The sequence below is a fragment of the Perissodus microlepis genome, chromosome 9, assembly GCF_051167445.1.
Source record: "Perissodus microlepis isolate ML-2025 ecotype Zambia chromosome 9, ASM5116744v1, whole genome shotgun sequence".
NCBI classification, from domain to species: domain Eukaryota; kingdom Metazoa; phylum Chordata; class Actinopteri; order Cichliformes; family Cichlidae; genus Perissodus; species Perissodus microlepis.
The window spans coordinates 30,728,273-30,742,288 of record NC_140469.1 but is presented as its reverse complement, the minus strand read 5'-3'; the positions used below and the strand labels follow the sequence as shown (position 1 = coordinate 30,742,288).

At 39.5% G+C, this 14,016-nt stretch overlaps 1 protein-coding gene across 2 annotated transcripts in view; it reads left to right on the top strand.

Annotated features, from left to right (window-relative positions):
- LOC146380829 (sodium channel protein type 3 subunit alpha-like) overlaps positions 1-14,016 on the top strand; it is a 267,758-nt gene that overhangs the window by 229,071 nt on the left and 24,671 nt on the right. For both annotated transcript variants that reach the window (XM_084939857.1, XM_084939858.1), the window contains exons 25-27: positions 224-397; positions 5,235-5,357; positions 12,926-13,201. In XM_084939857.1, the coding sequence (XP_084795983.1) occupies positions 224-397; positions 5,235-5,357; positions 12,926-13,201 (573 nt within the window). The remainder of the gene's footprint in view (positions 1-223; positions 398-5,234; positions 5,358-12,925; positions 13,202-14,016) is intronic.

The following is a 14,016-nucleotide window of genomic DNA, read 5'->3' as shown; positions in this document are numbered from 1 at the left end:
CTTTGTTCTGGATTAGCAGTGATTTACACAATTATCTTCATATATACATAAAACACATTTCACTGATCATCAGCACAGCCGTTTGTAATAATATAATATAAACATACAATGTATGCAGTTGATGTTGGAGATCCAGGACTACATAGCTTGAGTGAGCCGCTGAAATCTGAGACTAAAAATTGTTGAAGTGAATCAAATCAAAGCTCTCTCCACCCCCGTTCAGGCTTTTGAGGACATCTACATCGAGCAGAGGAGGGTGATCAAAGTGGTGCTAGAGTACGCCGACAAGATCTTCACCTACATCTTCATCCTGGAGATGATGCTCAAGTGGCTCGCCTACGGCTTCAAAAAGTACTTCACCAACTACTGGTGCTGGCTGGACTTCCTCATCGTTGATGTAAGTTATTGATTGATTTATTTATCAGATTATCAGCCAGTCACTCACTTTAGCTTTTATGTTGGTGACACAAAAAGGCTACAAATTTTGACTAGGGATGGGTACCGGTATCTTCTGACATAAATGGTAGTAACCAGACCGAAAAGCAGCGCACATTTCGGTGATTTATTTCGGTGCTTTTTTTCCTGAGCTGTGATACACTTTGGATTCTAGCCAATCATTTTACCTTTCCAAGGATAGTAGGCGGGCCCAGGTACGTACGTTCTTTTAGATCAGAGCTACAGATTAAAAGTGCCCAAGGCGAAGCGGTCAAAGTCTGACTGTACTTCACAGCAAAAGACGCAAACTCAGCAGCCTGCAACAAGTGCTTTAAGGTGATACTGTGCAAAGGAGGTAACACCTCGAATCTGATGAAACACCTGGCGACGCATGGCGGGTTTTTTTTTAAAGCCGAGAAATGCGCCGTATTTGATAGCTTGCTGCGAGACCTCACACCGTGCACATCTACTGCGGGTGTGGTGCCTGTTATCGGACCCGGAGTTAGCAAGAACCCGAAGAGGAGAGTCCTGGCCCCTAGCCCTGCCAGTGTAGCAGAAATGATGAGGATGATGATGGCAGCAGCAGCTGTTCTTCTCTGCGTGAGTAGCTTAATGTTGTTCATGTGTAATTTACACTGAGTACTCTAACCACGTTATTACATTAATGCAGTAAGGTGAACTAGCAAACACTGTCGTTGTTACATGCGGCTGTCTTCTTGTTTGATGGCAGATGCTCCCTTCACCCTGGCCAAAAAGGCTAAAATGACCAAAGAAAAAGAGGAAAAAAGTTAAACGGTTCAAAACTGGTGTTTTTTCCATTGTTTAAGCACTGCTTCCAGCCAAGAGTGATACCATATGTACCCTATAGCTGCAGAAAAGGCTAACATTGTTATCTTTTTACAAAAAAACAGCTGAACATGAGAGGTTTTTGGACAAAGTTTGTGTTCTCCATTCTTTAAGCACCGGTTTGAGCACCGTTTAAGCACCGGCACCGTTTCAAAAGTACCAGTTTGGCACCGGTATCGGATAAAACCTAAACGATACCCATCCCTAATTTTGACAGACAGCAAACTGTGATGAAGAAAAAATATGTATAATAAGTATTTTGTACAGACAAAAGTAATCTGAGTATTTTATTGACTGCATGTATCCATTGTGTTGTCATAGATGGTATTTTGTCCCTGTTAGTCTACAACTTGGGAAACACTATGAATGCTGTGATGCAAAAGTAAGAGTGTGATCAAAAAGTTCCAGAGACTGACCTCTAAAAATCGGGCCCCTGATTTAAAGTCCCAGCAAACATTTTGACATTCAATAACCATCAGGAGGTGTTCTCTCTACGTCTCGTCATGTTGGAAGAAAGCTCCAGAATAAATGTTGTTGCGATGTCGGAGATAAAAACTCACTGTCAGTTTGAGGTGTTTATTTAATGTTTCCTGGACGTCTTCGTTAGACTTTCCAACAGAATAAAATTCGTGGTTAAAAATAGTGTTCTACTGTTTCTTCATCTATTAGGAAAAATTAAACATTCTTGGTAGAAAGAAGTGATATCTCAAACTTTCCACACTGATATCGGGGCTAGAGAGTCGTTGGTTATGACTTCTGACACATTAACCACTGAGACAGAATTTGGATGCACATGAACATGAACGACTCTATATTTCTCATTTTGTAAGAGATTGACCTCGTCATGGAACCATCAGCATCAATCTGTCTGTAGTTCAGTTTCTGCAGATGTTCCAGGGACTTAACATCAGGGTTTCAAACATCTTTCCTGGGTTTGACTGTTCAAGATCATCGTCTTGTGAACCTCTAGATGACTTTCAGTACAACATCTATTTTTAGATCTCTCATTCTGTCCTGTTGTCCCTCTATGATGCATTCCAACAGTCTGACTCCTCTCCTCTGGACAAATTCTGTTGCACAGGTTTGGTTGTAGCCGAAATCTCAGCTCTCATCACTACGAGTTTCCTTACACAATTCAGGTCAGTTTCTATGCAGGTTTTCACAGTAAAATCACAGAGTGCACAGTAGAGAGCTTGGATTATACTCTGTTGTGGACACGTACAGCTGGAGGCTCGATGGCCGAGTGATCATTCCTCAGTAATACTTCTTTTAGGTTCGGTGCCTGGGCACATTTGTAGTTGGTGCACGTTTTTTTGCATGGGCACAAAAATCAGGCAGGTATGTTTCACGTCCGCTCAGACTCTCGCATTCAAACTCGTCAATGGACAGTGAGTGAGTCACGTCACAGGGACCCAAGCGAAACGCAAATGTGGAAACTATAATGTCAGAGACGTCCTAGAAGAGATCTAAAAATAGCAGCGGTGCTGGGAGCTTCTTGGGCATTCCTGAGAGGATGACTTTGAAGAGGAGATTGCCAAATTTAAATCAGGGAAGGGTTTCGCTTGTGATGGACCTGCTGTCTGAACTCTTTAATCACACTTCATATCTATTTTTTACCCTTTCTGTGTAAATTCTCCATGTTAAACATGGTCTATGTTAAATGTGCAGTTTATGTATAAGAAGAGAATAATTCAGTATTTCTCACTGTCAGCAGTGTTACAGTTGTTGTCTTAGTGCAGCAACTTCCCACTATAAATAAAAGAGTGAGAGACACTGAGCGACAAAGAGAGGCACAGAGAGAGAGAGCGAGAAAGAAGTTCAAACAGCCTCCGGACAAATAATCAGCCGTGGCTTTTGAACCTATACACACACACATACACACACATACACACACACACACACACACTCAAAGATGTGTATGTTTAGACGCTCACACTTTCTTCCAGTGTTCTGGGCAAGTGGCACACACAGTTTATGATGCACACCATACATATGCATGCACTGAGTCGGAAATCGACCCACTCCCCCGTCTCTCTCACTCCGAGTGTTTTCCGCCTAGCCGTCTTCATAAATGACACTAACGTTTTTATCTGACTGTAGTGGCCTGAAGGGGAACGAGAGGTAGAAATCTTGAGTCACCGAACTAACCAAGCAAAGATGAGACAAGAAACAGAGTTTTATTAACGCTATCGGAAATGGAGAAAGAGAGAGACACGCTTAAAGCTTCAGGATTTCATTTTTGAGCACTAGAGGGCAGAAAAGCATCAGAAGATGATGATATAAAGTAATCAAAAGAAAGTTTTAGCTTCTTTTGATTTTTTATTTGCAAATTACTTACAGTTATCTCTGCTGTGTTGCTTTATCGTTATTTTGAAAGAAACTGCTTGAATAAAAAGTTTTCTCTTTCTAAGAAGCTTTTATTTTGAAATGTAAGAAGTAAGTGTAGCTATTTATTGGCTCATAGCTTAACACAGAAATTAAGAATTGTGAACTTAAACTTACTGAAATTAATTAGGGAAAAATAGTAAGAAAAAACAAAAAATAACAGAGTAAGAATTTAAGAAATGCTAAAATGTCTGTTACTTTTTCAAGGGAACCTTTTCTGCTAAGTTCCAGCTCTGCATTTAGAATATCTTCTTGGATTCTCTGAAGTAGCTTTGCATGATTCCTAGTTCAAATTCATCCTTATTTGTCTTATTGGTGCTGTTGTAGCACACATACACTGTATCGAAAAATGGAAAAGTTCCAGTAATGTCCACTTGAGGACGTTAGTGGAACTGCAAGTTTTCCAACCCCAGACGTTGTTGGTTGATTGCAGCCTGTCAGCTCATCCTCAGTTGCAAACAGGTTGTTTAAGCTTCTGCCCCTCCCTTTAAGCCAACTTTCTCCTGATTGGATGCCCATCTTAAACTGAAGATTTAAATAGCTGGTGGATGGAGCTTATCTGCTCACAGCAAGGGCTGCGACCTCATTACTTATTAAATTATAAATGACAGAAAAGCAGAGGACGTCCCCTTTATTTCGATCATGTTTTTGTTCTTTGCACAGTCTGAAGCTACTTTGTATTTATGTGTAGAAATGTTGTTGTTTACTGTGTAACCGAACCCTGTAGATCTCAGTGTTGGGTCTGATGGCTCAGTACATCTCAGTGGACCACATCACCACCATGCGTGTGCTGAGGACATTAAGAGCGCTTCGTCCTCTCCGTGCTGTGTCCCGCTTCGCTGGTATCAGGGTAAGAATGAGCTGCGTTCACCTGCAGCTCGACCGACCTGAGACCTGCTGCTCGGTGCTGGAAATCGTATGTGTCGTGGCTTTAAATGTTTCTGGGTTTGATTGGGAGGTGATGCCATCCTGGCTTTAATCAGAGGTGATATCTCAGACTGTTGTGGATACAGGTAGTATGTTTAACACCTAACCATCCCTCTTACAGCTAAACATAAACCCTGAAGCTGTTTAAAGCAGTCGTTCAGTGATCTGCACATCCATCTCTAAGAGCACTCAGTGGCTTATCAAAGTGTCACAAAACAGTCTGCTTTATTGTCTCGTTTTAAAAGCCATGGATCACTCAGGACTCACTTGACCAATCAATAAACACATTTATTCTTTCTCATTTCTCCGGTTCTTTGTGCTGGCTTCCTAGAAGAGTCTGTAAAATAACCATTTCCTTGTTTGCTTGCAGCTTCACCTGAGAAAGGTTTCAACAATGATAAAAAAAAATTGTAGCAGTGAGTCCTTCGTCATGAGCTCAGTGATCACAAACCATCACCCTTCCTTTTTCAGGCATCATTATTCAACTGCAGCTTCGTCTCTTGGATCAGAACTTTCTCTCACTTTCCCTTCATTAGAATAGAAGTTAACTGTCCTGCTTCTCTTTTCTTTCCCTTCCTCCTTCTTCTGTCTCTATATTCCTGTCCCTATCTTTTTCTGTTCTCTCTCTCTCTCTCCTCCAGGTCTCATTGGTCAGTTTGGTAGCCAACACATTGGGTTATTCAGACTTAGCAGCCATCAAATCCCTGCGGACGCTGCGAGCCCTGCGGCCCCTCAGAGCCCTCTCCAGATTTGAAGGCATGAGGGTAAGAGTCAGTATTATCAAAGCAAACACATCTGGGCATCAATATCGAGAGTCCAGCTGAATGTCAAAGGATTTAGTGCACTTATGCTTTAATTTATCACTAAAATCGGGAAAAAGTAAAAGATCTTGGGTAAAAAAAAAAAAGCTTCTCCTCTACATCTATTTTCTTTGCACTTACATAGTACACATTAAATATACAAAAAAAAGTGTGTTAAATTTATAATGATCAACAAATTAGCAATTTTTCAATAACATAGGCATTGGCATTTAAAATAGACGATAAATACAAATTTCAAAATAAAAGAGAGACACCCTTCAGCCTGTTGTGAATGTTGTTGCTGCATATTTTGCCCACCAGAGGGCAGTCAGCAGCATCCCTGGTGTCAGTATGTTTGAAAGGCCACATTAAAACAACCAGCTGAGAGTCAAGCAAAGTGTAAAAGCTGAAATACACACTACACACATCACAAATGTTAAGAAATTAGTTTACACTCCATGTGTAGAAGATCTGATGATGAATATCGATGTTTGAATCCCCAAATGTCTGTATTAATTTCAACAGTCTTGCATCAGCATTAGCAGTTTAGAAATATCCAGAAGTGACTATACTTGGCTAAAGTATCAGTTTATGCTAGGTAGTTTGGTTAGCAAGCTGCATCCACTTTAAATGTTCCAACACAGCAGAAAGTTCCACTTTAATGACTCAAAGCAATAAAGGGAACATCTAAAACAGCAATCAACTACACGTGTCTTTGTTGACACACATGTCAGTTTTTATGACGGGAGAAACAGTTCTTGAAGACCAAAAGTGTTTTTACGCTATAAACACTTTTATTTCTCCTGTAAATTTGGAGATTTTAGTCACTTTAGTTATGCCTTCATTTTCCAGCCCTGGAGGTTAGCCCATAGTTGATTCACTACAATGGCAGCTCAGCTGTGTGCAATCTGTGTTAATACAGCAGAGTTTGTATGTATGCCTCAGCTAACAAGCTAACGCCTCTGACACACCCACCAAACAAAAGAAACATCACCTTGATGTCTGTTGCACTGGAGCCAAACATTGAGCACTGCTTCAGGTTTGGATGTTTCGTATTAAGTTTCTGTGCAGGTCACTCAATGCTAAAAGGCTCCCTCATTCACAGCCGGCCACCACTGCAGGTAGCTTGCTACGTCTTTGAGTTCTTATGGTATGTGAGCTTCTCAGCAACAACAGAACTGTCAGTGATTAAAATTATGGCGATTCTTGCCATGTAGAGGACAAAAGTTCACCCTTATGACGGTTTTAAATAAAAACAAAAATAGCAGAAAACAGCTGTTAATTCATATTAATGGGTTTACATAAAGGTATTTCTGCACGTTCTGTTTGTTACTAGAGTAACTGTGTACACAGTACAGACTAAAAGCTTCCAAACAAATCCCGTCTTCAGGAAGTCAAGCTTAGAGCTGTTTTTGCTTTTAAATTCCAAAGATTGTTGATTGTTGGTATTTTGTGTGATGAGTCTTTCAAAGACCTTTATCCAGCAACACAGTAGAGATAGAGAAAATATTCAGAACTTAAACTTGATATACTGTACTCCAAATGAGAGAAGCCCTTCATGTATATATATTAGTGGTGCAACGGATCAAAAATCTCACGGATCACGGTTTTAAGTCACTGATCGGATCGATTTTCGGATCAGCAGAAAAAGAAAAAAAGACAAAAATTTTACATTTACTTATTTACTTATTGAAGTATTTTTTGCCTGTTAAAAACATTCAAGTCAAGACTCATTCCACGCAATTATATTTAAAAAAAATATGGTACAGTATAGGGCAGTACAGGGCTTTGTATCTTTGTATCTACCACTCAATTCAATTCAATTCAATTTTATTTATAAAGCACCAAATCACAACAACAGTCGCCTCAATGCGCTTTATATTGTCAGGTAGACCCCACAATAATACATACCGCTCATTATATCGCACTCTGCTGTGATATAATGAGCTGTCACGGTTACGTAGCTTTCCGTTGCCCTGGAGGTCCACCCATTTGTAGTAGTTAGGGCAACAGAAGATGCGTGGGACAGTGGACGCGCAACGAGATATCATAGCGTGGCTCAAGCACGTTCATCATAGTGCAGCTAAACACCCCGATAGCTTTTGTAATAGCTTTAGCCCGCCACTTGGACCGCTAGCTCTGGCCATAACTATCGCTTGACAGACTGACCACGCGCACCATACACATACCTTTTTTCTTCTTTTTCGAATCTTCGTGCGTGCCGAACCGTGGAGTGGGATCGGTTCAGATTACGGATCAACCGTGATCCGTTGCACCACTAATATATATATATATATATATATATATATATATATATATATATATATATATATATATATATATATATATATATATATATAAAATATATGTGTGTGTGTGTGTATACATGAAGGTATTTGTTGTAGATTTGCTGCCGGGATTATTGTCCACTTTTGTCTCATCTGTCCAAAGGAAATCCAGAAGTCTTGTGGTTTGTTCAGGTGGAGTGTTTTTCTGATGTGCTGTAATGGACTTTAACATTTAACATGCTTACTGAGGCCTGTAGAGTTGAAGATGTAGAAGCAGAAGGTGAAGCTCTTGGGGGTTTTGCAGTTTCTTTAAGATAAGATGAAATAACCTTTATTAATCCCACACATGGGAAATTTATTTTGTTACAACAGAAAGTGGACAGTGCAGCATTGCACGGTCTGACCTTGGGTTGATTTTCAAGTAAAGTGGCTTTATTGTCATTTCAACCTTGTGCGGTGGTACAGTACACAGTGAAACGAGACAGTGTTCCTCCGGGACCATGGTGCTACATATAACAGACAATCAACACTGGACTACATAAAGTGCGAGTGTCCAAAAATTGCAATTATTTGCCGAAACAACCATCTGGGAGGATTGTGGCATTGTGTTAACTCATACACACTTTTATGGAGGTGCTCACACTGGTGATCATCAGTTAATCAAGTGTATTTCATCAGCAGCATGTGGCTTCTTTTAATTCCTATGGAGGTAGTAAGGATGTACTTTTACATGACTGTGTACTGCTTTCTGATTGGTGAGAAAAACGGATCAACAATGGAAAACGCATCAGGGATTCATACCGCTGCATATTATTGATCTACAAATCAGAAGAAAAAAAGAAGGGCAACTTAGTTAACAGTTTGTGCGTTAGGCTGCCCGATGGCTCAAAATTTAGATTTATTAATATATAATTCAAATAGAAAAAAGTAAATGATCTATCAATAAGGTAAATTACAGTAAAAGCAATAATAAAAATGTATAATTTATTGTATAAACTGTTTTTACAGTTTAGTACTTCTCCATAAACAGATCACAGTTAATGCTTCTGAATTAATAAATTAAACTTAAACATTTAAATTTACAAAAAGAATGTGTAATACAGTAGCTTTCTAAAAATATTTTTTCACGGAAGATATTTACATCATTCGCCTGTAATTCACACATAACAGCAAATTACTGTAAAGTAAATGTATTATTACAGCAGTTTTTATTAGTGTAAGAAGTGTAATACAGCTAATCTGTTCTCTGGAAAATTCTAGAATTACTGAACTGAATTATTTAGATATAAAGGAAGATGAATCAACTAACTGAAGTGAGGACATGTTTGTGCCCAGGTGTGTTTGTAATGAACATCCCCTCAGTGTTTTCTCACCGTGTGTCATCCTATCATTTCTTATCTGTCACTTCATATTAAACTTTACTCTCTGCTTCCTGCTCTCTGACGGGTTCATCTTCTTTTGAATTTAGTTCTTTGTTTCTTTTTGCTGTGTGTTGTTTTATTGCCTCCTGTGAATTTGATGTGTATTTCTCTTTCATGTTAACTTATGTCCATCAGCCTTTGTGAGCAGGAGACAGGATATCAAGTTACTGTTTGTGTTTCTGTCACCAGTATTACTGTGAATAGCACAGAGTCGGTGTCCTGCAAACACAGTCTCCTGAAATGAGGACGAATGTTCCTGACAACACACTCCTTTCACTTACATTCAAATATTAGCCGTAGCTGTGGGTAAATATTTGGAAACCACGCCCCTGTCCTGCAAAAAGACTAACATCAGACTTTAATGACAAATTTAGAAAATACAAAACTATATTTGGTTCATAGAAAATCATTCTCACAATTTTGTTTTCAATTCTTTTGTGTAGAAATATAAAAAACAAAACATGAAAAACAAACATAAAACTTACAAAACTGAGTAAATGGGCAATGTGAATGGTGAGAATTTGTGAGGAAAGCTTTTATGTATCAAAGCTCTCACAAGAGAATATGTGGCCTTATAATGTTTAAAAACATGGTATTAATTTTGGGGTTAACATAACAATTATTTAACACATAAAATAATTGTTTTTTTATTAAACGTAAAGAATACTTTAACTCTTCAGTTCATCAAAACAGCAGCTTGGGGTTTGCAGGAGACAGACTCGCTCTCTGGAAGACTAAACAGATGATTTTCTGTGTTAAATTTAAAAATGCTCAGCACTCAGCATTGCATTGCTTACTCAGCAAGGCATTCTGGGTATAAAAAAAACACAACACGTAAATGTGCTTCGTGAGTGCAGATGAGGACGACCAAACACACAAGCTGACTCACCGCCGTCTGTAGATCTGCAACAATAGGAAGCAGGATGGTGGATTTCTCAGAAAAATAAAAATACAGAATCACATAATGAAGGAGAACCGAGTGATTAATGGCACTGCATTTATTTCACATGGGAGCAGAATTTTCTACTTCTTGCATGACAGGACTCATCAAGTAATTGCCAAAAACAGTCATGTGAGTTCACACTGCCTTTCCTTTTTTATAAAAGGCTGATAAAATAAATCAAATCATGACGTACAGGATTCAACCTAAACAAGTCACACGAGCTGCGTGGCTGGTTTCAAACCAGTGGACACTGTAAGGTCAAAGGCAGAATTTAGTGGGTGAATCTAATCAGCATCATCAACTTAAATATAAATTAATGTCTGCTAGATTTGATGTAACCTAGTAACAACCCTAGATATAAGCAGCCCGACACTGCATCACTGTAATCTTTGTCAGAACACTGCAAACTAACCACTTTAACCTGCACTGAACTGCATAGTATGTGTCTGCAACCCTTAAATAAAACAAACTTCAACCTTCAAGTCGGGTTTGCGTCACATAAACCTCTGTGAACATTATGTATAGATCCACTGTCTGATTTAAAAACTCCAAAATGAATTAGGACATTCAATGTCACACTTAAATGTAACTTAAAGAAGTTGGGATTTTAAGGTTGTAAAGAAATGCTAGCAAATAATTCCAGAGTGTAAATCAACATAAACATGTCGGATGAATCTACTCAAGAAATTCACATTTTTAAGTGTTGAAAAATGTGAGTTTCTTGAAAAAAAATGAAGACATACAATTAAAAACACAAACATTTGATTAACTAGTAAAATAATGTCACATTAATTAAATACTGTATGTATTTAGAAACTGTGTTCTCTCCCATATGTGTTGGATGCTGCATTAGGCCTCAGTTTCACAGGCTGGCGATCTGCTGTCAGCATCAGGTTGCTTGTGAAAAATGAGTATTCTCAGACTGGTTGGGGAGTGGTTGCTGGAAGTTGCTGGCTGTTACTGTATGAAATCGGTTGCACAATCATGAAAAATGCCAGCTTTACTGCAAAGGGATAATCATTTGCCTTCAAAGGTGAACAGTCTCATTTTGTGGTACATTTGTTAGTTTCAGCGAGTCAGGATCTTCCACATAGAAGACCAAGAAAAGCACTGTATACCTCTTTCTGACCAATTTCACTTAGCAACAGCAAGCAACAACTCACCAATTGGTCACAAAATATACTTTAATAAAGCAACCAATGGTTACCGTAGTGATTTACAACTCTGCAGCCTTTCCCAACGTCGAATTTAAACTGTCACTTTTTTTCCTCTGTCATATCTGACTGAAAGACAATAAAGAAGATGGACGTAGCCCCCGAGTCTGCAAAGTGAAGCAAATAAACACTTTCCTGATGAGTTTATTAGGGGTGAAACAATACTTGTATCGATATTGAACCGTTTGATACAGTGCTTTCGGTACGCATATGTATCGAACAATACAAAATTTTTTATTTATTTTATCAACTTTTCTTCTGACGATGCTGTCTGTGTTGAGAGCTCAGTGGATCTGCGTTCGACTACTCCGCCTAGGCTGCACTGTCGAGTGCAGATGCACTGAGCACAGCACAAGCTAGCAAGACAGAAGCTAAGCTCATTGCAACATGGCAACTGCCTCAACGCTACCCAAAATTGAACCTCCCCCACCCTCATTCAGATCTGGCGTTTGAAACTATCTTGGTTTTCATGTGAAGTATGACCCTGATGGTAAGCGCGTCATAGACAAAAGTAAAACAGTATGTTGGATGTGCCACGCAATGCTCAATTGGTGGGAACTAGTGCGTTAGCGCAGTTAGCTCATTAACGTGTTGACGCCGTCCAGCGGTAACTCGTTAAGGGAGATTTGCCGCGTTATGGCGTTAACGTCATTTTAACGAGATTAACGCTGACAGCACTAGTGGGAACACAACGAATATGACTGCACATTTACTCCGACATCATCCTAGTGCAAAGACAAGTGGAAGCAGACAAAAACAACAAGCACGCATGCTACAAACTTTACCCGAGTCATTTAGACAGCCGTTAGCACAGGATTCTCCTTATGGGGACCTGATATGTTTAATATGCTGCTGAGAATATAGCCCAGAAGAAGCGTATAGTATAGCTTTTATTTTTGAAAGAGCCATTTCTCTGTAATAAACTCTCTTTTCCAAAGATGAGTGATTCCTCGATCAGATAGATTTTTTTTATTATTATTATTTTCTTGTTTCAGCAACATTAAATTTAAAAACTGTACTTTTGAGTTAAAATATATATTTATAATTGTAATAAATGACAAATTAAAAAGGCATGAACATTTTTTTGTATCGAAAAAATATGGAACTGTGACACCAAAGTATCGAACCGAACCGTGAATTTTGTGTATCGTTGCACCCCTAGAGTTTATAGGCTTGGTCGCTCATCTGTAGTCATATTGGGGGGGAAATGAAGTCGGTTTTGTACATTTTGATCCATGAAAAGTGTCACAAAGGAGGATTATACACTTTCACAGTCAGATACACCAATCACTTGTCACCAGTTTTAAAATGCCAGTGCTCATCTTGAGGGTTCAAAACAGGACTTGATAAACCAATGGGTGACTCACAGTTTACATGTCCATCTTTTATACTGTCTATCATCCAACTGCATGGCGTGCTGTGTTGTTAAAATGAATGTGTTGGTCAGGTGGTCATTCATTGTTGGCAACACTGATGTTGTCTGGTCTAACCCTGGTCTCTGATCAGTTTCTGGGTTCATTGAAACTCATTCATCCATCTGTTTGAGCATGCTGATTTTGGTTTGCTCCGCCGCCACCTGATCAGCAACACACTGAAACCTTAACATTTAACTAGAGGCCACATGTAAATGGTTTGTCTGTACGTATGAATGCTGGTTTCCGTGCAGGTGGTGGTCAATGCTCTGATCGGCGCGATTCCCTCCATCATGAACGTGCTGCTGGTCTGTCTCATCTTCTGGCTCATCTTCAGCATCATGGGCGTCAACCTTTTTGCCGGGAAGTTTGGCCGCTGCGTCAACAGCACGGGCCAAGTCTACGACGCTTCTGCAATCAACAATAAGTCGCAGTGCGAGACCCACAACGACACCTCGACGCACTACTGGAGCAAAGTCAAGGTCAACTTTGACAACGTGGGTGCCGGGTACCTGGCCCTGCTACAAGTGGTAAGATACTTTGTGTTTACTTATTGGAATCAGAGACTTTTATGATCTCCACTTTTTTTGTTTTTGGCTTTTTCAATTTGTACTTAGATTTCTTTGGTTTCCAAGAAAGATTTATTTTCAGTTTTTACTGGTCAAACGTGTGCCAAGGTTCTCTCTTTTACTAAGGTATAAAAATACAGATGTACACACAGATCCTGGTTAGTTAAATAAAAGAAAGCTTCTAGTAGCGGCTCTTTGGCCAACATTTTCACGTTTGCATTAAATTAATAAGGTAGCCAGATAATTATGATGCACGGTGAATATGCACAGACAAATAAACTTATCATGCATAATGAGGCCAGAATGGAAGTTTCCCACATTTCCCACCGCTGCCTGTGCTTCTGTGCTCTGTAGAGAGAAAAAGTTGGAGCACTTTTTTTAAAAGCCATTTTCACAGTTGGCAAAGAGAGATGCCAGCTTGGGGTTTTGCTGCACAGTGAGTCATGATTCATTATGTGACCTTTCACAAAAGTCACTTTTAAGTTGTTATTAGACACCTAAAAGCACCCCCAGTGCTTTATTTATGGCGTGGGTCGCAGCTTTCCTTGCCTACTTTGTGTTTTCAAAAAATGCATTCAGACCCAGAGACCTGGAGAGAGTGACACAACAGGAAATGTGTAGGATGTTTTCAGACTCGCCACGCCAGCCGCGGTTCTTTTACTCTTTTTATATGTCCTGTTTGAAGACGTGTAGAAGCGTTCCCTGGGAAGTCCTACCCCCTACAGATCTCAGTGCAGCTGTGCAAAACAATCACTAGCACACACACGCTGAAACAG